The sequence below is a fragment of the Canis aureus genome, chromosome 8 (genome assembly GCF_053574225.1).
Source record: "Canis aureus isolate CA01 chromosome 8, VMU_Caureus_v.1.0, whole genome shotgun sequence".
Classification (NCBI taxonomy): Eukaryota; Metazoa; Chordata; class Mammalia; order Carnivora; family Canidae; genus Canis; species Canis aureus.
The window spans coordinates 33,751,783-33,774,691 of NC_135618.1; the positions used below are offsets into that span (position 1 = coordinate 33,751,783).

At 37.2% G+C, this 22,909-nt stretch overlaps 1 protein-coding gene across 4 annotated transcripts in view; it reads right to left on the bottom strand.

Annotated features, from left to right (window-relative positions):
* The window catches only part of VAV3 (vav guanine nucleotide exchange factor 3), a 352,499-nt gene that overhangs the window by 104,409 nt on the left and 225,181 nt on the right, over window positions 1–22,909 (bottom strand). For all 4 annotated transcript variants that reach the window (XM_077905669.1, XM_077905668.1, XM_077905667.1 and 1 more), the window contains exons 17-19: window positions 22,624–22,724; window positions 11,220–11,245; window positions 6,031–6,076 (exon numbers count right to left, since the gene is read on the bottom strand). In XM_077905669.1, the coding sequence (XP_077761795.1) occupies window positions 6,031–6,076; window positions 11,220–11,245; window positions 22,624–22,724 (173 nt within the window). The remainder of the gene's footprint in view (window positions 1–6,030; window positions 6,077–11,219; window positions 11,246–22,623; window positions 22,725–22,909) is intronic.

Here is a 22,909-nt window from a genome sequence, read left to right on the forward strand (position 1 = left end):
ACTACTCTTTTTTTTTTTTTTTGAAATTTTATTTATTTATTCATGAGAGAGACACACACAGAGAGAGAGAGGGAGGCAGAGACACAGGCAGAGGGAGAAGCAGGCTTCCTGCAGGGAGGCCAATGTGGGACTCGATCCCGGGTCTCCAGGATCAGGCCCTGGGCTGAAGGCAGCACTAAATCTCTGAGCCACCCAGGTTGCCCCCACTACTCTAATTAACTTGTGAATCATTCTTCTTATTTTTATTTAGAATTACTATATACTATTTGTAGGCAATAGTTTTGACTCAACTGGTTCCTTTCATTTACCTTCAGACTAAAGCTCTGGAACATGGTCACTTGGTTGGTGGAGGACAATGACACCCCCCAAAAATTCTGAAGTTCTTTTGTGTACTTAGCCTTATATATCATACTCTTTTTCTTCTGAAATGTAATATTTAATTACCAGGGCCATAGATAGAGCAAAGGAAGCCCAGGCCATACTTGACTTGCCAAGTAAGGAGTGTTTTATTCAGTGATAAATGTTAAAGACGGCTCACCAGGTTTGAGAACTCCTTTTCAGAATATTTTTCTAAATATTTAATACATTACTTTCTAAAGATATTATTACTATAATAACAGAAATTTTAAGTTAGAAGTGCACAAATGATCCAGAGGTAGGTTCTAGATATAATATTCTAAGTGTTTTATTTCAGTAATCACATTATGGATACGGTTTCCCACCAAATGCATCCCTGTATAGATCTTCAAATATCTGCCTTGCCCTGGTTCCTATGCTGGAAGTACTGAGCAGTGGCAAAAAGTGGCTTAGCAAGGTGTGGACAAACCTGCCAGATGACAGCAATAGTGACCCTTTGTAAGCTTGGCAAGAGATTCTGAAGGAAAAAATAAATCTTCCCAAACCAAAAAAAGATGTGAGCACGGGACTATGATGTACATTTCAGAAATTTGTCATCAGTGTAAAGGGAATGAGAAAGGTAGTCCTGAAAATAACTACAAGGGGATCGATTGCCTTGGTGCTAAACTAGTCTTATCGTCTATAATTTAATAGAAGCTTGAGAACAAATCAACTATTTTAAAAACCAGAGCAGGCTCCTAGCACTCATTCTCAGCTAGGATTTCTCATTTCTGTGCAATGAATCTTAATCACTGGGTTCTATTGTCCCAGTTTTTTCAAGTTCGTTCTTTCAATGTGAAATATATTTTTACACATTTACAATTATGCTCCCAATATTTATATTAGTATTTATATTTGATGAGAAATTAGTTTTAGGGGTGACAGAAAAGACAGAAGTAGGTCTGACTGATTAATATGGAAATATCATAACCTATGGATACTTTATTATTTATTACAGACAAAAGCTCATTTACTAAGCTTTCAAGAATATACATTTGTCTTCCCCATAAAAAAGGGAAAAAATGTATTTAAAAAATTTATTTTTAGATCAGTGATTTTTAAAATACTGGGCTATTTTTCTCATCAATGTGTTGTATTTAGAAACTTAAAAATGTAAAATTTCTCTACTGAGCAAACTGACATTATGTTTAGAAGCAAATCTAAAAGAAATCAACAATTCTGTTCAGATTTGGAATGAATTCATCAATTGTTTGAAATTAAAACATTAGGGAAAACTGTATTAGATTGTGACACAATGCAATAAACCAGCATAACAAAATTTCTATTTACATAAATAAAAATATATACAGACAATCCAGCCTAAAAGCAGTATAAGCACACATGTGCTTCTCTCTTCCAATTCCATTTGCTTTTTTGCACGTACTACATAATCAGATTTTTTATGTTTATCAGACTATTCGCTGTGTTTATGACACTATGCCATAGCATAGTGAGTCAGTATATAAAATAGTAATATAATATTAAAATATTTTCATATGTATATCCATTACATGCATTTATGCAATTAAGACTTTGTGCCTGTGTCTACTCCTTCTTTAGGCAGAATATAAATTCCTTTTCAAAAAGGGCCATGTTTTATAATTAATGATATTGCTGGTGTTTATTGTGGTATACGAAGTTGGTAATGAAAGAAATCTTTCATTTCTTGAATTCCTTTCTTCATCCAAGAATAAATAGGAATGGCATTACACATCAATCCTATCCACCTGAAAGAGAAAGTGACCAGCTTTGAAGGTGTCTCTGCTAAGAAACTGTAAGCGAGTAAGAAAGACAATGTTTCCAAGCCACGTGTTTCTCTTTGTAATCAAAAGTTACAATAAGCATATGAAAAACAAGAGCTCTCAGAAAACTCTTTTATCATTTAACCATTATCTGTTCATTTACTATTCAAGGTTATCACGAATCACACGGGTAACTTAAGATCAGAAAGAAAATGAGCTACCTAAGTATTTGCCATCTACTCCATCTAATCTTTAGTCAGCACAGCACAGAACAACGGCCTGAATTTTTTAAAAGCTAGTGGCTGTGGACTTAAATGCAAGAGTTTATGAGGTACACAAATTTAAGACAAAAACACGGGCGTGATCAAAAGAATACATGTCCTGGTGTACAGATTTGCCACATGCAAACTAAAATAAATCTTTATATTTTATATGTAGAGGGAAGTTTTTAAAGCTCAGTATTAAAATTTAATTGGTAACTTTGACCTTGAGTGCCACTTCAGGTGATAAATATTACACCAGTTCTCAGATTTTCAGATTTATGATCTCATGTTCTTGAAAAAGGCCTAGCACCTCCATGTTCCTGAAATAATTGATCTGCCTCTTACAAGTGTTATTTTCCTGAAACCAACATCTGTCTTAGGAAGAAAAGTACAAACTGATGAAAGTACTCTGCTATATTTAAGATACCCAAAAGAGCTACCAGAATTTGCATCTAACACATTACTATATTTATAAAAGTAGTCAAGATCATAAATTGATAAATTTCTTAGCACACAATACACGACAAGAAAAAATAAACTGCAAAGCCATTTCTAAATATTTTCTATAAAGATTAACCACAATTATTAATAAAGACTGAATTTTTTTTTAATAGCATGGAGCTTGAACTTATGACCCTGAGATCAAGACCTGAGCTGAGGTCAAGAGCTAGATGCTTAAATTAAATGAGTGAGCCACCACCCAGGCACCCCAAGAGTGAATGTTTTAAATGTGCTAACAAGACACAATGCAAACCTACAGCTCACATGTTTTTCTTGTTTGAATAGAACCCCACAATATATGTTTTCAACTTGGGAGGCTTTGTTTCTTTAATGCAATCACAAATATTATTCTAATGTCACCAAAAAACACTTAACCCTACCACTGTCGATTGCTTCTCTTCTTAAAAATAGGCAAAACATCATGGAGACCTAAATTAGATAAGCAGGGAATAACTGCAAATCTGAAAACAACTATAATTATGTAATTTCTAGATTAAACGGAAAGTCAACATAAAATTCTGGGTCTGTTCACAAAGTCATACTGGCAAATATTATTGATTCTTCTACACATGACTAAATGTCCCCTATTAAGTTCAGTGCTCTACCATAAAATAATTATTAAAATAATTGCCAGTCCTTTGCATTCACTGCATACTTGATGTTGTTATAAGCGCTTTATACCTATTAACTCAAGTAATGCTCTCAACAACTTCGTAAGGTAGGTACTATTGTTAGTGTCCTTTTAATGAGGAAATTACAGCAAAAAGAGAGAAAGAAATTGCCACAGGTCAACGGCAAATAAGAACTTAAGTTGGATCCCCAGCCCAGGCAATGTGTCTCAGAGCCATGCGTCTTTCTTACCACTAGATTAATCAGTGCTCCATTACCACATCTACCACTTTGTCAGGAGGAGCAATTTAAAAAGCAAGAGAGCCAATGCATGCAGAAAATGCATACAGCTATTCATTAATTCCCTTACCAAGTACTTATTAGGCACCTACTACCCACAAAACTATGCATAAAGTTCCTTTCCAAAAAAAGTTTACAGTTAATCTTTTTTTTTTTTTTTTTCTACAAACCACCCTAAGTGAGACCCGAGGAAGCAGTGTGTTAGCACTTGGAGATATCAACTAAATTAGCTAGAAAAGATTAAAGAAATTTCCATGGTAAAAGCACTAACAGCAATAATGCCCCTTGGATGCAGTTTGTCCCTTGCTGAGGAAGCCTCAATTTTGCTGATTTCTTATTTAAGCATCTTGGAATGAATGTAAAAACTGTGAAAATATGCTAAGTGATAGTCACATCAGGACCAACTCAGCACAGGGCAGTGATCAAGCAAGGGTTAACTTTGAACAAAAAAGCTTTGCAATGTGCCAACTGAAAGAAGCAAAGATCCAAAAGACAACCAACTCTCAACACATAATTCAAGTCTAACATCAAAAGACACTGTCAGGGAGAAACAGTTGTTACCACATTAGCATCTACAACAGGCAAGATCATCAACTATTTGTTTTTGCTTTTTTTTTTTTTTTTTCACATGTGGAGAAGTGAGAAAACGCTCAGATATAACTACCATACCTAATGGAAGACTATATGATATACAATATTTATGTGTGTGTAGGGGTGTGTGTGTATGTTTTTCTCTTACAAACATAACATATAGGAACATGAAGTTCTAAAATCTTTGGACAATTAAGAATATCAGAACAGTTGTACCTATACAGAGCCATTAACTTGAGGATAAACTACCATATTACTGGTCCACTTTGTTATACTTACAATCTGTGAATTCACTACATCTCTCTTTAAATAATCTAAGGGCTCCTAAAAATTCTGGCTATAAAGCAAATTGTTACTTGTCAAATGTGTTCCTACTGACACACTATGGAAATGCATTTCCCCAGAAGAGAATGGATTAAATGAAAATGCCCATAAAAGAAAGAGAAAATACTTATTTGTAAAAGATCATTTTCTGAAATAAAAATACGACACACAAAATAAGAAAAAAAAGTATGCTGACAGTCATATACTCCCACTAAATAGAGGTCACTTCTAAATATTATTGCAGAATCCTCTGTAAAAGGTATTGTGTTGGGAAAGTTCGAACTATTAAAATAAACCAGAACCCCTATTTTTTTTAATGGGCTCAATTCTGTTCTGTAGTTAGAAGATTTAAACAGATCTCAGAACATAAGTGAGGCAATTTCTAGCCAGAGGCAACAAAGCTCCTATAAATCTTTTCAAACAGCTCATAAACTGGCATGGCTACCATGGGTGTGGTTTCAGTTAAAAGCTATAATGCTTTGAAAGCTCAATTTTACAACTAGGTGAACACTGTTTATGATGAGAAAAAAAACAAAACACATAATCCAGATTATTTTCCAGCAGGGTTACTTCATGCCTTACCTAATTTATTATCAAGTTCATATATTTGGAGTCCTTTAGCTATGTATACCCTTTACCCACAATATGACCATATACATAACAAATCTTTGATAATTAAACTGTGGAAGGCATTACTTAATGGATGAAAAATAATTATACTAAAATAATGACAGGGCAAATCTCATGATGTTAAATAGAAAATAACTGAATGCTCTCTGCAGACAAATAATTGGTCCCGAAGGAAGATACATGTTCACAAAGTCCTTAAATTCATTCTTCGAACTTTAAAATAGTACAGATAAAGGGTGAAGAAAACTATTTTCCCAAATGAGGAGGGTGTCAAGATTGTCTAGTTTATGAGCTCCCTCCACCTCCTTCGAAAAGTTAATTTTTAAGTACCAGCTTGTTGATTTTCTTTCCATATTTGGGAGCGAGAAGGTGGGGGAAGGATATATTAGCATTAACCCAGCAGCCTGCGGCTGTTTCAGTAAGAAAGTAACCAGTTCAACTGCTGGTTCTTGAAAGAGTGTGGTACTGGTGGTTACTCATCATGTGAGCCTGTCCCAGGAAGCATCGTCAGGTAAATGATTTACGCATTAGACCGGCGCCTCCTGGTCACACATCACATACCAAACTGCCAGGAACAAAGGCCAACAATCTGTCTGATTTCTAAAGCAAGTCCCATATACTTTCATAATCGCTTAACTGAAGTCACGATTATAAACATATAATCAGAAACACACCTGGATCCACCTGTCTGGGGTTTCTTCGGAGTCCATTGGTCCGTTTCTGTGCAGAGAGATAAAACAAAGCAAAACAAAGATTTCACATTATTAAATTGTATTAATATGTGATACTTTGGAAGGCCAATGTTCCATTTTCCATTTTAAAGTATGACTAAATTTGATCAAAAAATGTGGTTCTACAGTTTTTATAATTTAATTTTTCTGCTTCTCTAATAAGCCTTCCCCTTGTATTTGATGTTGATATTATATCATAGAAAAGAAACATCTTTTACCATCTCTGGATATTATGACTCAAAAAAAAAATTTTTTTTTGGAAGTTGTAATGACTATACGAATTATGAGAACAAAGCCGAAGTAGCTATTCTTGGTTAGAAAATGCTCCCAGCAAAGACATGTAATCTCCAAAACTCTAAGTCAGCTATTTCTGAGGGCTGACAGGTCAGACCCTGGAGAACCTCACAACGGAGATCTGAAGCTCTGACTTCACCAAACACTTAAATGAGAATAGTGTTTTAATTATGGTCACTTGCATCTCAGTTCTTGAAAAAAACAAAACAGGCATGCAGCTTGTGAACCATGAAAGTGAATTCTTATCACAGAAAAGAAAGCCTTAAGAAAAATTGTGCATTACAAAAACTACAAAATAAGATGCGAAACAAAAGAAATTTTAAATGTTTGAAAATGCATGATTATGTGTTCAATTTCACATGGAATTAAATTTGTTCCTACCTAATAACTATAGTAATCTCACTAATTAATAGGACTTGATTATCATGTTTTATTATACAACGGGATGAAATGCTGAGTCTATAACCACCATATAATTTAGATTTTTCACAAAAGCAATTTTCTCCCTATGTGTGTTGGGGTTTGTGCCCATGTGTGGAGGGGACTTGGGTTTCATTCAGAGAACATGTAGCTTTGTTAAGCACACATTAGCCACGTATTTTTCTTAGGGCTCTTCCTACTGTTTTCATTCACAAGTTAAATGGGTGAAATAGGGTCTGACAGCTTTCACAATGGCCTCGAAGCCCATCAGGCAGATGTTCAGGATTCTCAAGGTGAAAGCAACTAGAGAAATTTTTCAAGTTTTTGTTTTTAACCTAACTATTTTCAAAGTGGATTTGTAAAAACCAAAGATGACCATTAAAATCAGCATTAAACTATGTAGAGCAGGATGGATAGCTGTACTGGTAAAACTAGTATAAAGAGAGCCATTATAAAGTGAGAAGAAAATGTCACTCTGGGCTTCTTGACAGCCAAGGCACAAAAAGGGGAAGCATTACAGTCAAAGATTCATAGTTGATAATTTGGATAAAAGCTGCTTTCAGAGAAACTCTTTTTTCTATCTGAAATGTTACAATATCTTTAGAGCTCTCTATATAAAGGACAAAGAACACAATGGACAATATTTTCAACAGGAAAATAAATAATGATGAATATCATGTTGCTATTTACTTCCTACACATCCCTTCACCTTCTTTTTTTTTTTTTTTTTTTCCCTTCACCTTCTTAATGTACAGTAGAAGCTGTCTTTCTATGCTCTAACACCTTCTACAATCAAAATGCTTAGAGACAAGGAAGGAATTCAACCTTTGGGTCCTATTCCTAGAATCCCTAAACTAGTATCATTTAAAATTTATGGACTTAAAAATGTGAAAATGAGCACTTGAGTTCAAGACCAATGCTATACATTAGCTTGAAGTTAGGATTAAAATAGAGAACAATTTGCAAACACACAGATGGACCTAGAAAGTACAATACTAAGTGAAATAAGTCAGAGAAAGACAAATATCATATGATTTCACTCACATATGGAATTTTAAAAAATAAAAATGAAGAAAAAAAGAATACAAACAAAAAACAAAAAACAGACTCTTAAATATGGAGAACAAACTGGTGGTTTCCAGAGAGGAGCAGAGGATGGGGTGAGTGAAATAGGTGATGGGGATTAAAGAGTCTACTTGTCACTGTATTGTACACCTTAAATTAATATCACACTATATGAAAAAAATGGAGAACATGGTATAATTACTAAGAATATGGATTTTAGAATCAAACTGCCTTAGTTCAAATTCAGACCTTGTCACTTGGGACCTGCTATTTGATTGTGAATAAGTTAGTTAACATCTCTGCCTCAGTTTTCTCACCTATAAAATGGAGATAAGAACAGCACCACTTCACAGAGTTTATGATGAGAATTAAATGAATTATGTGAAATGACTGGAGCAGTTTCTATCATCCAGTAAGGATTACTGAGTGACAGCCTATTTTTTATTATTATTATCATCTTTATGGTATTTTAACTAATTAAATGCATACAAATTACAAATGATTTTTCTAAGCTATTGGCCTACTGCTTATGGTTTGGGTTTTTCCTCCTGAAAATCAGTGACCCTGAAAACAAACTTTTCTATAGGAGGAATGGGCAGTGGAATTATAATCTGTTGCATTGGAAAAAAAAAAATTAGCTATTTAGACCAAATGTCTCTGGAGATTTATTATACTTAAAAAGTATTTTACATTATAAGAAATTTTTAAAATGTTTAGCAGAGTATATTTAAAATTTTAAAATGCTAATTTCAATGGTCATTCTGTCATATTCCATCCAACTCACTCCCCTCCCCCACCCATATTGTCAAAAGCCTAGGACAGAGCTTTTGTCCCCAGCAGAAAGAGGAGAGCAATCCCTGGGAGCTGCCAGGTTCAGCCCCATGAGATCAGGAGAACTGATTTTCAGAACCTTCTCAATCTGCTCAGATCAACCTTGAAGGGGCAGGGAAGGGGACAACCAACTAACCTAATTTAAGAAGCGTTTGAGTTATTTCTTGCTTCATTACCTATTACTTTGTCTTTCTCTAAAGAAATACTTTTATCATCCAAGAATCTCTTCTTGCCTCTTGGAAGAACTTAATTTTAATTCTCTGTTGATTTCACCAACAAAAGCAGCAAAGGTTCATTTGCTATGGAACTGGCTTTGGTTCCTCTGTTATAAAGGTAGAAAACCTTTAAGGAATGGATTTAGAGTACATATGTGTTAAATAGATACATAATGATAACTTACTTCCTACAGCTAGAGGTACCTTCTGAAGGTCCACTCAGAATGGAACGTGGGATGAACATCCCAGGTGTGGTCATGAAGGCCTATAGATGTTGTGGCTATTAAAAACAATCTACCTTGAGAATGAAGTGTGAACTTAAAAATAAAAAAGTCACAATCATATATATATTGAAAAGGGAACAGGACAGGATTACAAACTGGTATATGGAGAAAAAGAGCATCTTCAAGAGGTGGGAAGAAGAGCAGATCACAGAGAAAATTGTTTACTTCTGGTAAAAGTCCTGAGCATCATACAAACATCTGCCTCAGAGAGTTAAAATGCCTTCCACACAGTCCTGGTGGGGAGGTATATAGTGAAATAATGCTTCTTAATGTTCTTTTGCTACATTTCTCCTTAAACCAAGCTAAGATTTCCAACTGGTTTGGGCAGCAACTATAATTATGCATCCAAAATAAAGATTATTAGCAAAATCACACTTTAAATAAAAATTGCACTTATTGTATTCAAAGCTAGGCAATTCACTCAACCACTGACACTGCATTAAAAAAAAGTCAACCTGAAAGTTAATTTACTTCATAATAGGCTTCCATGTAATTTTTTAAGAGGATAAAATGCCTGGAGAGAATATTTAGTATTGCGTGAAAATTATTCACCATGTCTTGTTAGTACACCTTCTGTAAATACACTCACATTAAAATAAAAACAAGTGAAATCATCTTCTTTGGAAAAAAATAATTCCTATTTTTTGTGAAGTCACACTTAGAAGTTCAGACCTCTAAAAGGAACACTGTGTCAAAAATCTAAGGATAGCATGAGGATGACAGAAAGCAAGCTGCTTTCCAAGATCTTCATAGGCATCCTTACAGTCCTTGTGAAAAACCTTACCTGTCAACTAAACACTAAAAGAAATTTTACATTAATTTATTTTAGCCCCAGAAGAACCTGAACTCCTTGCTCTAGATTCTAGATTTTAAAATACAGTTAGCTGATAACACCAAAGAGGTGCTTATGAGCATCTTCATATCACTATTGATACTCTGTGTGCAAATTACATGCTTACGCAAAAGAGAAGCAGAAATGATTACTTATTTGATGTCTTACTGTACTTTTCATTATTTTTACCGACTATATAAATGTCAGCCTATTAAAAAGTATTTCATTACTTTTAATGATCTATAATTATCAGTTAATATAATTTTGTATAATTTGTTGTCATTCTTTCACTCTGAAATTCTAAAGTTACGATACTTTTGGTTCACATAACCAATCACATACACATGCATTTTATATTTTACATGCATTTTATATTTTAATTTTCTCTGTGATATTATTTTTGGGGGGTCAGGTGAGAAACTTGCTACTTTTGGTTAAAGGCCAAGGCAATGGTTGTCTAAAATCTGTCAAATTTTTTATTCTTTCGTATTTCTTTAAAAATAGCTTATTCTGAGAGGTGACAAGGATCAGATGGTTCTAAGCCATTAGACCTTAGGCTGTGTTAAACCAAAAGAAAATGTCATCAGATCTTGCTTCGATCAATAAGATATGATACAAATCATGTTTGTGTTCAAATAGAAAACTACTAGAAATATGAATTCATATCCTTAGACAAGCAATGTTAGAACTTTTCAGGACTAGCAAATGTTGGGCAGCAATGCAACGTTTCATGACAAGGACAGGTCTACCAATTCCCTGGGATGAAGGCTACCTCCCTTTTGTACTAGCAGGACCATTCCAAAGGAATGAATATAGATGCATTAAGTTTTATAAACTCCAGGGGTTTGTGGAATTTTGCAGGAAACTAGGGGAAAATATCCCCAAACCAGTGCTGCACATTGTTACAATGCTTGAAATTTACCTGAATAAGTACCCAGCGTTCTGAAAGGCTCCGGTTCACACACATTGTTAAAAATTCACATTTTTCCTCTACCTAAGATCTTTAGACAGTGATTGAAAATTCCTCTGATTTAACCTGTGCATTCACAAGCACTTAGTTGTTCACTCTAGTTCTGTTTCTATCCATTTTAAGGGGCACATTTAACATGCTAAAAAGCTCCAGACCGCTTAAGTTAGCAAACAACCTGAAATGCAAAAGTTATGAAAAAAAAAATTAAATGTTAATCTTACCTCCGGTGGTTTGAGCGTCCCTTGTTCTGAAACAAATGTAAAAATTGGCATTGTCAGTGTAAAGTTATTTTGTTTGGTTAGCAACCTTAGCTTGTTCTCTGCAGCTTGGTAAAAACACTGCTGCTTTGTTTCCCTAACTGATACTTGTAATATATTTCCAGGGTCCCTCAGGCTGGGCTAGTAATTGTTTTGCAACCCAGGTTCTCTTGCCTTATTGGCTTGTCAGGAAAGTGACTCATAGTTCTAAATGACTTCTAGGTTATGCTTAACTTTTTCAATTGTTGATTAAGCAATGTCAATCCAACCACATAAAGCTCCTTAAAACAGAGGCTTGCACTAAATTTACATGGATGAGAGGAAGCTAGGTGGGAACCTGTCTTTCAACACACCGAGTTTTAAGAATCCAGACACATTAAGTTACAGAGGTATTTCGCCGACTACAGCAATTGCGAATTTAACGCTGTACAATATTGCATATGGATTTTTTTTTCATTAAGTGGCTATAACTATTGTTTTTAATTCAGGGGGAAATACAGTTTGATTTAAAGAGGGAAATAAAAAGTGACAGGATTCGATTCCAATGCTAATTTCCCTTTCAACCTTAGTTTCTCCATCTGTGAACAGAAACAACAATCTCTTTACCACATTTCAGTTCTTGAAAGTGACCAGCAGTGACAGAAGGGCCCTGAGACCTGCAGGTGACTACGGTGGCAGAAGGGGAAAGGGTCATTCTGAGAGTAAAGGCACACGCTGCACATGGGCACCTGTGGATGAGATCTCCTTTCCCCATTCCCAGAAGCCCCTGACGTGGTAACGCTTTTCCAGACTGTGAAGGAAAACACCTCAACCTTTTGAGCCTATGCCTATGGTTTTCCCATCCAAAATGACCCTCTCAAGAAGGATCTGAGAAAAGAAGACACTGAGGGAAATGTCAGGAAAGAACCAGCAGACCTAAACAAGAGCTTTGTAAACTTCTGTAAGAGGATCCAAGAAGTCCCACAACCAGAGTTCAAGGGGAAAATTCTGGCCAGAACACCTGACTGGCTTGACACAGATCGTTTTGCACAAGAAGCTGCCTGGGGCATGAACAGAAGGTTGTTTTGTTTTGTTTTATAAAGGACTACTCCTGATTAATGAAAATGGAAGACACATGACCAAAAAGTCACCTTTCCGGAGAAAAGTTAAGTCCGCATTCCTCTGGCAGTTTCAAATCCCATCACCCTCGCTTTCACGGAGGACTGCCTTCTCTGAAGGCATCTTTGCCAGGTCTGAGGCTGGCCAAGGAGTATTCCTTTGCCTTTACCAAGGAGTGTTCCTGGACAGCAAGCTATTTCACCTCTTTTCCTCCTCACTTAGAAATATGCAATGTTTCAGAAGCACGACGGCCCGAGAGGATCAGTGTTGTGGAGAGGGTCCAGGTCAGTACCATTTGGCTGAATGCTACGGCCAGACTTAGAACCCAGGTTAGGTGAGCTTAGTTTCCTAACAGGGCAGGTGTGATACCTGTTTCACTGGTTTGACCAGAAAGACCTATATTCCAGAATAGCCCTAAACTACTTTTTTTTCTCCTACTGGTGCATTAAAGAGTCTGAGCTAAGAATAGTAAACTGCAAGAAGCACCAAATGGGAGAAGAGTTTAAGTTTTCCATCCAAGGAGACTGAGGAAAGCTTGGACTACTAGATGTCCTCTAAAGTGGAAAAACCTCAGGTCTTTTGTGTTCAGCATTCATAAATGAATATGTAACTTAATTTCAATTTAAAGGCTATATGTTTTTTTCTGACCCTTTGCATAGAAGTGTGTTTGTGTCCTTACAAGTAGGTCTTTCATAGTATGCTTTAAATGTTTCATATCTTTTTACAAAACCTATGATCAGCCATGTGGCAGCAGCAGGTGACACACCATGCTCCACGAGGGTCATCTGGTTACTCAAGAAGTTCCCAGGGAAAAGATGGTATCACAGGTGGTCCTCTAACTGGCAGACACCTGCATCTCTTTACCCAGAAAATAAGATGTAGGAACAGAAGACGATCAATGACAGGCTCTTCCTATCTTTGTTGCATAGGGTTCAAATGAAAGTTAGCTGGCCCCCTGCACGAGTGAGCACCTATTACAGAAATAAAGAGAGTGAGAGGTCCCAGCGAGGCATATATGGGGCCAGTATAAAGCCAGAAGCAATCTAGCCTGGGCTGACCACCTCACCCAATCTCCCTCTTTCATTTGCCTCTTTCCTGTTGGCTCCAGCTTTTTCTCTTTAATGTCTCATCAAGCAAACCAGCTTTCTTCCTAATTCTGATTAGATATACTAAAAACTACACAAGCCCTCTTCAGTGTAACCCAAGTAGGAAAAATGGAAAAGGAGCTTTGTGCTGGACGCGACTTCAACTCTCAGGGCATTAGTCCTTACTTAGGGCTTACCTTTTCCTGTCTTCATGGCTATCATGTCCACCCGGTACCCTGTCACCCAGGAAAGAGGCACATTTCCTCCATGCACTTGGTGTGGAGAAGTTCGCACTCTGATCTTCTCATGCTGGGCCTAGCACCTGAAGAGTAGCTCTTGAAAGTCTCAGCTTTTATTTACTTCTACCTCATGGTAGGGTTCTGTAAATTTTATAAGATTAGGGTAAAACCCAAAGGACTGGAAATAACTCTTAGAATCTGTTCTAAGCTTAGCAGTTCTTATCCAGACTCTTCTGGTGATTACTTTTATACTTGGTCTAGCAGCCCTAGCATTGAACTGCGTGCCTCCTTTACAAACAAAATCTAAATTCTGATAACCATATTAATGCAACAGCTTGTTAACTGGTATTAAAATAACAGTGGTGGGAGAGAGGAAGACCACACTACCCACACTGCTTCATACATTTTCAAAGTAAAAGCTCATTCTGGCCAGAAAAATAGAATAAGAACTTCTTTCTATTAAAAAGTCTATGGAAAACTTGCTCTAATTTTGAAGTCTCCAACACCATCCTCAACCTCCTCTTGATACGGACCCAAAACTACTATGCAGCAGGTACTCGGGTCCCTAAAAAACACTTGGAGTGTCACAGTTCTGCATTAAGACTAAGTCATAAGGGCTGATGACATCAAATCTATTTTAGCTGAATTCTGACCCAACAGAAAGGTTGCTGCTTGAGATATGATGAAAAAGTCTTTCTTTCCATCTCTTTTTCTCCTGGGAACTTCCTTAGGAGAGTAATTCAATTCTTCAAGTTTCTAAAAGTTTTTAATCCTCAACTTGTCTTTACCCTGCAGCCTATTCTCAGACTCCTATTGATCAAACTATAAAATGTTCTTACCCTTTCAAGAGCCTTTCTAGATGGTGACTCACAGGCCCTCAAGGGGTTTATACCTCACATTCTTTCATCAAGTCCCAACTGGTTTGATGTAATTCAGAGAAGGGGTGTTACTACTGAGGTGCTTGGAGGCTTTGCAGAACTCTATCTTCAATGCCAGCATAGGGCTCAATGTGCATATTTGTGTAAAAGAAATGTTTTTCACCAAGGCTTTAGATTCACTTAATACAATTCATTTGTTTAAACAAAAAATTCAGTCCTATTATATTTGTTTTTCCAATACAAGTGGCTCTCAGTGAATACATTATTGCACAGTTTGCTTTGTCTCTTATCTGAAGTTCTATTTGTTAAGACTAAACAAATCAATGTCCAAGTAAGACTGTTGGTCTCAAAAGGGGCCACAGAAAAGTAATAACCAGTATAGCTTCTGAAGGGGCCTTGTTATCATGGCTAACATGCTAGTTTTGTGAGACATTAAAAGACAGCTGGACGATCAAATTTTGAAGTTACACAAATGTTATGTTCACCACTCAGACCTACAGCAATATTTTGGAAAAAAAAGAAAACTATAAATAACACTTAGAAAGAGGCTTTGATTTCAAGTCTTCTCAGGAGTTCTAATAGAAGTACAACTACATAATATTTTCCTGTTCACTTTAATAATCATTAATATATCATTAAACTGACCTAAATAGTTAAGTGGAAGGAATAATAAGTACCCTTGAGTATAAAATTTTCTTGGTAAGTTAAGAAAGAGAACTAATTGATGGGAAAGGCTTTAATATGAAGTAGAACCAAAGTCATTTTTTGATTATGAAATCAAGGATCAAGGCTTAGCTCATGTAAAAGTAACCTGATAAAATACCTACCGGCAGAAGACAGAAATAAAACAGTATTCTTTTATGATAAAATACTGCAATACTATTTATAAAAAAGCTATTTCTGATGCCAATTTGGGGTGCAGGGTCTAGGTAGCAATCCTGCAGGTTTAAACCATTAGGATACTGAGACACCTTGCTTCCAATTAGGAATGGCTATGGCAGCAGCAGGAGCAGCAGCTGGCCTAGATAAAAGAGCGATTAAACAGAGAAGCAAATGGGGACCTGCTTCGGTTAAATATTAGAGCAGCTGAGGCTTGCATTCCCACTAAAGGAAAAGATGCATTAAACCGAAGTTGTCTGCTCCAGCAATATTTGCCTTCCGGTGCTACTTTCTTTGTTTAAACTGAGAGGATGCAAAGCAAGCTATATTGATCAATGTCAGGATAAGAAGCGAACAACAGGGTTTCAGCAGGGGAAAAACACAAATGTCCCCCCAAAATTGGGGCTTCGGATTAGACTTTCACGGTGGTGTGCTGTGAGAAAGCCAAGCCACTCTAGAATTACATCAGCTTTGCAGTGACTTGTTGAGAGAGTCTTATATAATGGAGTTCATACCTATTCATTATTAGGGTTGGAAAGTTTGGCAGCACACTTCAGAGGCCATGTACGTGTTGATCATCGAGGTTGCCATGGTGAATGTGAGGGAGTCAACTCAAGTTCAGTGAAAATGAGAGAGTGAAATTGCCCGCTCTTTATATCCATGCAAATTCTCAAATGTTAAGACATAAACTAATCACCCAACCTTCAAATTTGTTTCTTAGTTGCATAGTTTGTTTTATAAATACAAAAACAAAACAAAAGTTAAAGCACCCTTTTTTCATACTTCAAATGCACTTGAGTTAATAATCTGTCATAGTCAAATATTAATATGAATGTATTACTTCCTTCATTCAGAAATGCACTGCATTTTGGCCAAGTAATTATTATTTCGAGGATGAATGAAGATTAGGTAAATTTAAAGGAGATAGAGCATGAAAAATAAAAGGCTTCTAAATTCAGGGAAGACAACATCCAAAGGCTTAACTTCCACAAAAAAAAAAAAAAAAAAAAAGCCAGAGAGCTATTTCACATGCTTATTGGTTAGCATCTAGCCACCTCCAACACTATTAAAGATTGTGTTTGGGCTAAGATATTCCTATTTTGGAAAAAGGGAGTAATGATTTGAGGGATGAATAAAAAGATGAGAAATATGTTCTCTATGTGGAGAAGCATACAGTCTCCCAGAAGCAATGAAGAATGGCAGAGAGAGCTGTGCCCACCAAACCATCCATGTACCCCACTACACTATCCACCTCCCCCCCTGTAATTAATTTGAGGCCATTTAAGTAGTTTTAACCAATACAGTGTGATTTAAAAAAAAAAAAAGTGTTATTCACTTCAGTCCAGAAGTTTTATTAGCAGCTATCCAGGAAGCTATGTGTTGAGTTTACAGAGTCACAAGATGGAACCAGCTTGGATCCCGAAGCCATTATTTAGAAGGGAGCTTCCTTGGAGGGCCATGGAACTCGCAGCCAGTAGTGCAAATGTGAAAAATAAATGGTTATGTATTAAAGCCAGTGGGATTTGAAGGGCTTTAGGGATGTTTTAGTTGCCTAACATTGTCAAATACATAAAACCTACACACAAACTAATTAGGAAACAATTTAATTCAGACTACTGTTGGGTGGCCAAAGTGAGGGAAAATGATTGGCAAAGAGCTTAGAAATGAAATAAAGCAAGAGTAGATCTTGGAACTGTTGGGAGAAAAGGGAGTGTATTTCAAGGAGAAGAAATAGTAAGAAGCAAGCAAGAATTCTAAAAATGGGACTGATTGGATTAGGGAGTGTATTTCCCTAGAAATTGAGGTATTTTTGTTACCAGGTGTTCTGTGAGCTAGTTCTTTTTCTTGATAACTTAATAACCTAACCTAGGCTCCTGGGATCAAGTCCCACAACAGGCTCGTTGCTGAGAGCCTGCTTCTCCCTCTGCCTGTGTCTCTGCCTCTCTCTCTCTTATGAATAAATAAATTCTTAAAAATATATAATATATATATATAATTTTATATACATATAAAATTAAAAAAAAAAAAAGGCTGATGGTTGATGCTCAGGGCAGGAGCCCTTCCTTGCATAAATACCAGAAAGGAATGCAAAGGGTGTGCCAAGTCTCCCATCTTTCATTCTTAAAGTACGAGGCAGGGCTTCAGGTAAGATTTTTATTTCACTTATCCTATATCTGGTCAGGCTCTGGTCTACAAGGGCAGAATCAAAACTGGTCCAATCTCCCACAGCCTCCTGCTTCTGGGTCTAACACTACAGTGATCCTCTGAGCCCAGGAACCCTGGTGCCGCACTTCTACTCATTAATCTGTCCATGTGTTTGTCAGTCCATCCACTCACTCATCCATCTACCATGGCTTCCCAGGGAACAGAGTATCAGTTAAGTATGGTTCTTATCAGTGAGAGGCTCCAGTTTAATCCAAGTTTGGACATTATTCTGTAAGGAATAGAAAGTACAGCAGCAGTAGACTCACATCATCAGAATTGATTTTCATAAAAATCATGTTGGAAATCATACAAGGAAGAGTATAATTAACAGCAGGAGTTAGGAAACTTTTGTTGTCACCCAAACAAGTGAAATCGAGATTTTAATTTTATTTTTTTAATCTACAGCAATACCGTATCAGTGGATTCTAGAGAGCCTTCAGAGGAGAACTAAGAAAACCAGGTAAGTGAATGACGATGAGAGGGGTGGGTAAATCAAGGCTGACACCCAGGTTCGGGTGAGTGTATGGATGTTGGACCTTTAAGATGGAGGAAGTTTGTGTTAGTGACTAATGAGGTTGGTTTTAGATATGTGAAATTTGAGGTCACTGCAGGACACCTGGGAAGGGATATGAGAGAAGAAGATAGACATTTTGAATCCAAAGTTCAAGAGAAAAGCCTTACGTGGAACTGGTGACTTATCTACCTGGGTGTAGGTTATAGTTAATGCCAGGGAGATTAATCAGGCATCCAAAGGATGGCATGGGGGCTATGGCAGGATGTTAAGGAGAGGGGCAAGGAGAGTGGTTAACAGTGCCGAATAAAAGAGAAAGGTCAAATTAGGTGAGGCCTGCAATGTGATGACCAGTGCATTTGACAATTAGAAGGTAGAATGGAAGATTCTCTCACCTTCATCTAGGCCTTGGGTTACTGTGTCATTTTGTTCAACTAGTCCCTCTTCTCTATCTGGACCAATGCTGAGTGATATTGGCATGCTCCACTTTCTGGAACTGCCTTCTACCCCAACTACCCAATGTTTATAGTGTAACCATTCCTACAAGACACAGCTTTCTGTACCACAAGTAAACTCCTGACTCACTCTGAGTTGATTGGAATCTCTTTTTGTCTCCTGAGAATATAGTTGGACTGTGTTAGGCAACAAAGCTATAAAGTTCTATAAAGTGGAGGTCAATCTCAAGTCACCTAGGATACAATTTTATGTGGGAACCTGGATTATGTAAGCATTTGAGTTTGCCTTAAATCAATACTATTCTCTTGCTTTGAATTTAGCTGATCCCACCCTCCAAGTCAAGTTTTCCTGAACTGATGGGACATTCTCAGCCAGAAAAAGGCCCACCCCAGGGAACTGTCTCCAGGCCCCGATATAGCTTTTTCTTCCTCCTTCCCTCCCCCTCCTCTACCTCCACATTTTCCCAAATGTCATACCAGTCATGGAAAACTACACTGCTGAACTAGTGCAAGCAGCTCTCACTGCATCCAGGTCCTGACCCTCAAACAGAGGACTGTGTACAACATAAGCCAGTGTCGGTTCTCTGCTGGCCGGGAAACACCCATCAAGGCTAGCTTGCCCACGTGCTCAAAATCCTGCCTCTCTTACCACACTCACGTCAGCCCTGCCAAGCTTAAACTCACACTTTACCCATAGCAGTGCGGGAACAGGTGAGTTCAAGGACTGGATGTCATAACTTCCAATGTTGAGTGGGCATGTGTTTAGGAGTGTGGGAGAGGACTGCTGACAGCGAGAAGTAGGCAAGGCCCCTTACTACTAAGGGCCACCCAGAAAATCCTAATCTGGAGGCAAAACAGGGAAGCCGCCTGGGCAGGTTCTTCCTACTTCATACCACTAATTAACAGACTATGTGCACTCAATGCCATCAGTCTTTTAAAATCTTGGGCAGGAAAGGGGAGAAAGGGAGAGAAATAGACATAGATATGTAAAATAGGAGGATGGAGGCCACCACCAGATGTAAGGCAGAGAATCAAGAGGGCAAGGGAACTATGTTCAAAACTCCAAGAAGTAAATCTAGCCAGAGGTTTAAAAATGTTCTTTCCTACTTAATAGTGAATTCTATAACAGTTTAGAGAATGAGGTTGCTTGTAATAAATGATATCTAAGTAAGTGTTATCTATAATCTGCAGGGCATAATAGCCTTATTTTTAGTTACTTTATTTTCATGCTTTTATGACTCAGTTTCTTCATCTTAAAATAAAAGGTCCTAGAACTGAAGGTGGGTGCCAAAATCTTCCAGCTCTCAGACATTCCACAGGAAAGGGCAGACATGGTCCCAGGGAGTCCTGAATTTCTCACGGCACTTCAAAGGACTGAAATCTAAACACATTTGGTAGTTACTAATTTAATTGAATTACATGTTTTTGCTAAAAAAAATAAAAATAAAAATAAGTAAGAATTAGAAAATCTCTTTCATTCTCAGAGAAAACCAAACTCATGATTTTACCACGGTTGTTTCTAAGGGTCAGGTACTCTGCGTTCAAGACATTTCCATAGATCCTCATAGCTACTTCACAGGACTGGGAGCAGAACTCAGAGGTTAAGAACAAATTCAGGAGTTGGACGGCCTGGATTTGCATCTTTGCTCTATTGATTAGGCAACTAAGGCAAGTTACTTAGTTCTCTGTGCCTTGGGTTCTTATATGTAAGATAAGAATGGCAGTAATTCCAACTATAAAGGATTTGCACAGGACTAAATGAGTTGATGGCAGAAATATACTTGGAATGGTACCTGGTACTTTGCATTTGTTTTAAGAAAATAAACATGTAAAGGCTACAGGCATTATTATTATCCTCTATTTTAGAAGGGGGAAAAAAAAAAACTAAGACTTAGGAAGTTTAAGTAACTGGTCCCAGTGTCACCCAGTGAGTAAGCTGTGGAGAGGGATTCAAACCAGACCAAGACTCCAGATCTTTCGGGCTTTACTGCCATCACACATAGTCTCCTGATCCAGAGTTACTCACTGAAGGCTGGAGCACAACGGAATGATGACTTGGGAATAGGTAATGCACCGCTTTTTTATCTGCCTGACCAGGAATTCCCAACTGTTTCCTATTGACTTTTTCAAGTAAAAGTTAAAAATTTAAAGTCCTTTCGCATCCTTCATTTTTATCACCTCAAAGTTTGGTGTTCACATTTCTTCTATCCACATTTGCTTCACATCATAAAAACAACAGCAAAGATACAGATTACACCCATCCCTTTAAAGAAACAAAAACCTATGCTTCTCATCACAGCACCATGGATTAAAGCACTGAATTTTTATTGTGCCCAGGCACTGTGCTAAGCATCAACATTATTTCATTTGATCCTCATGATAATCCTCTAATTTCCATTTTACAGAAGAATAAACAAAACCTCAGAATGCTTAAGTAACACCCCCAAGCTTGTGCAGCTAGCAAAGGGCAGAGTGAGATTTTCCACCATTTCTGCTTAACTCTCAACTACTCTCTTGGACTCTTCCAGTAGAACGCAAGAACCATGCCAACTATGAGATCACTTCACATTTCTCACAGACAAACTCCTAAGACAGGGCTGGGAGGGGGGGTAGTTAATAAAAAAAAAATGCCCTACCATGAACATATTAATTGTCCTCAAAGACATGAAAGGTTGGGCCAAATAAAGACAGAACAACAAAAATTTAAATGATAAACTGTATAACTGTATCAGGTGGACAACTGAAGAATAACAATAATAATAGATAACATTTCTTTTATATTTTACAACTTTGTAAACTGTCTCTGACCTTCAGAAACATTAATGGGTGCTAATCTTGTCTCCTTGTCTTAGCAGACTTTGCGTCAATTGTGTGAACAGTCTGTCTCCCATCAGAAAATGGGAACTGCTGCCCTGAGGACTGAACGAGTTTGTGCAGGAAGGGCCTGGCAGAGAGCCCAGTGCAGGTGCTCAACTAACCCAGGATCCTTCCAACTAACCCATTCCTGGCATGGGGAGCTCATGGCTCATGGGAACCTTAAAAACCATCTACTGAAGGAGCAGAGTGAGAGGAATGTGCTGTGATCCCAGTCCTCTACTGGGGTTCACACCTTTTCTACAATTGCCCATTTTCTGAACTCAGCTCTGAAATGAGCTATTATTCTGCTTCACTCTTCTTCATATTATCCAAAATAATTCAATGTCCACCTTTTCCTTTGGGAAAATCAAAGGTTGACATGGCTACCTTTTGAACTCAAGCTGTTAAAGATCCCTTTCTTCTGTTCAAAAAGTTTTACTGATTTTGAAAGGTCTTATTGATAAAACACAAGAGAAACTCAGGGGAAAAGGACAAAGAGAAAGAAGAAGAAAGAAAAAGAATAAAGAGGACAGAAAAGAAAGAGGAGGAAGAGAGCCCAAGAGGAGCAGAAAGAGGCAAAAGGCTATTGAATGCATAATTGCCAATAGTCTTAGCAACTGGCTCATGTAACAGTCATGGAGCATTATTTTTAAAAACCAAGGGGGAAAATATTTACATAAAATCCAAAGGATATATGCTCTCCGTTAAATGCTGTAAAATGACAATGTATTCAATTCATTAATTCATGAATTAGTCTGTGTGATGTTTACTTCTGGCATCATTAGCATTTCTGAGCTGAATATTTAAGAGAACAAGGGAGAAATTTAAGGACTTAAGATAGAAGTGAAAAATATTTTTTTCTATTTTTGTCCTTTCATTTGTGTGCTTTGGCTATGTTTGTACAGCATTAATGAGATTCGGGGGCTGGGCTGAATGAAATGAGTGGCACAAAACCTTCCAAACGCCCCTTGAAGGCCTCTGCCTCCCAGGTATGTGTAAAAGTCACAGGAATTTTGAACAATTTTTTAATTATCCTTATAAATGATAGTTTCAAAAGCAGAGATGTCATAATAAACACATATTGAGAGTAAATTAGACCTTAATTATGTTTATCAAGTTTTATATCCTAATTAAAAGCAGAATCACAATAAACATGACTTACCAGCAGAATTAACTCTGCCACAATTGTCTACTCTTCCCAAACATTCTTTGTGTGCTCTCGCGCCACACTTAAAACATAAATAGCCTTGATAAAATGTTCCTCTGAAAGGTAAAATTAGAGAGTGATTATGTTAAAAGGTGTTAAAATCTGCCTATATGGAATCACAAAAGAAAGAAAACAGGGGAACACAGTGCTCTGCAAAGTCTTTTAGCAGAGGGAGAGGGTTTCCTGGTTCCAAAGGAAGGATCCAGGCACAAGGCTGAGGAAAGGTCTGTGGACTCAAAAC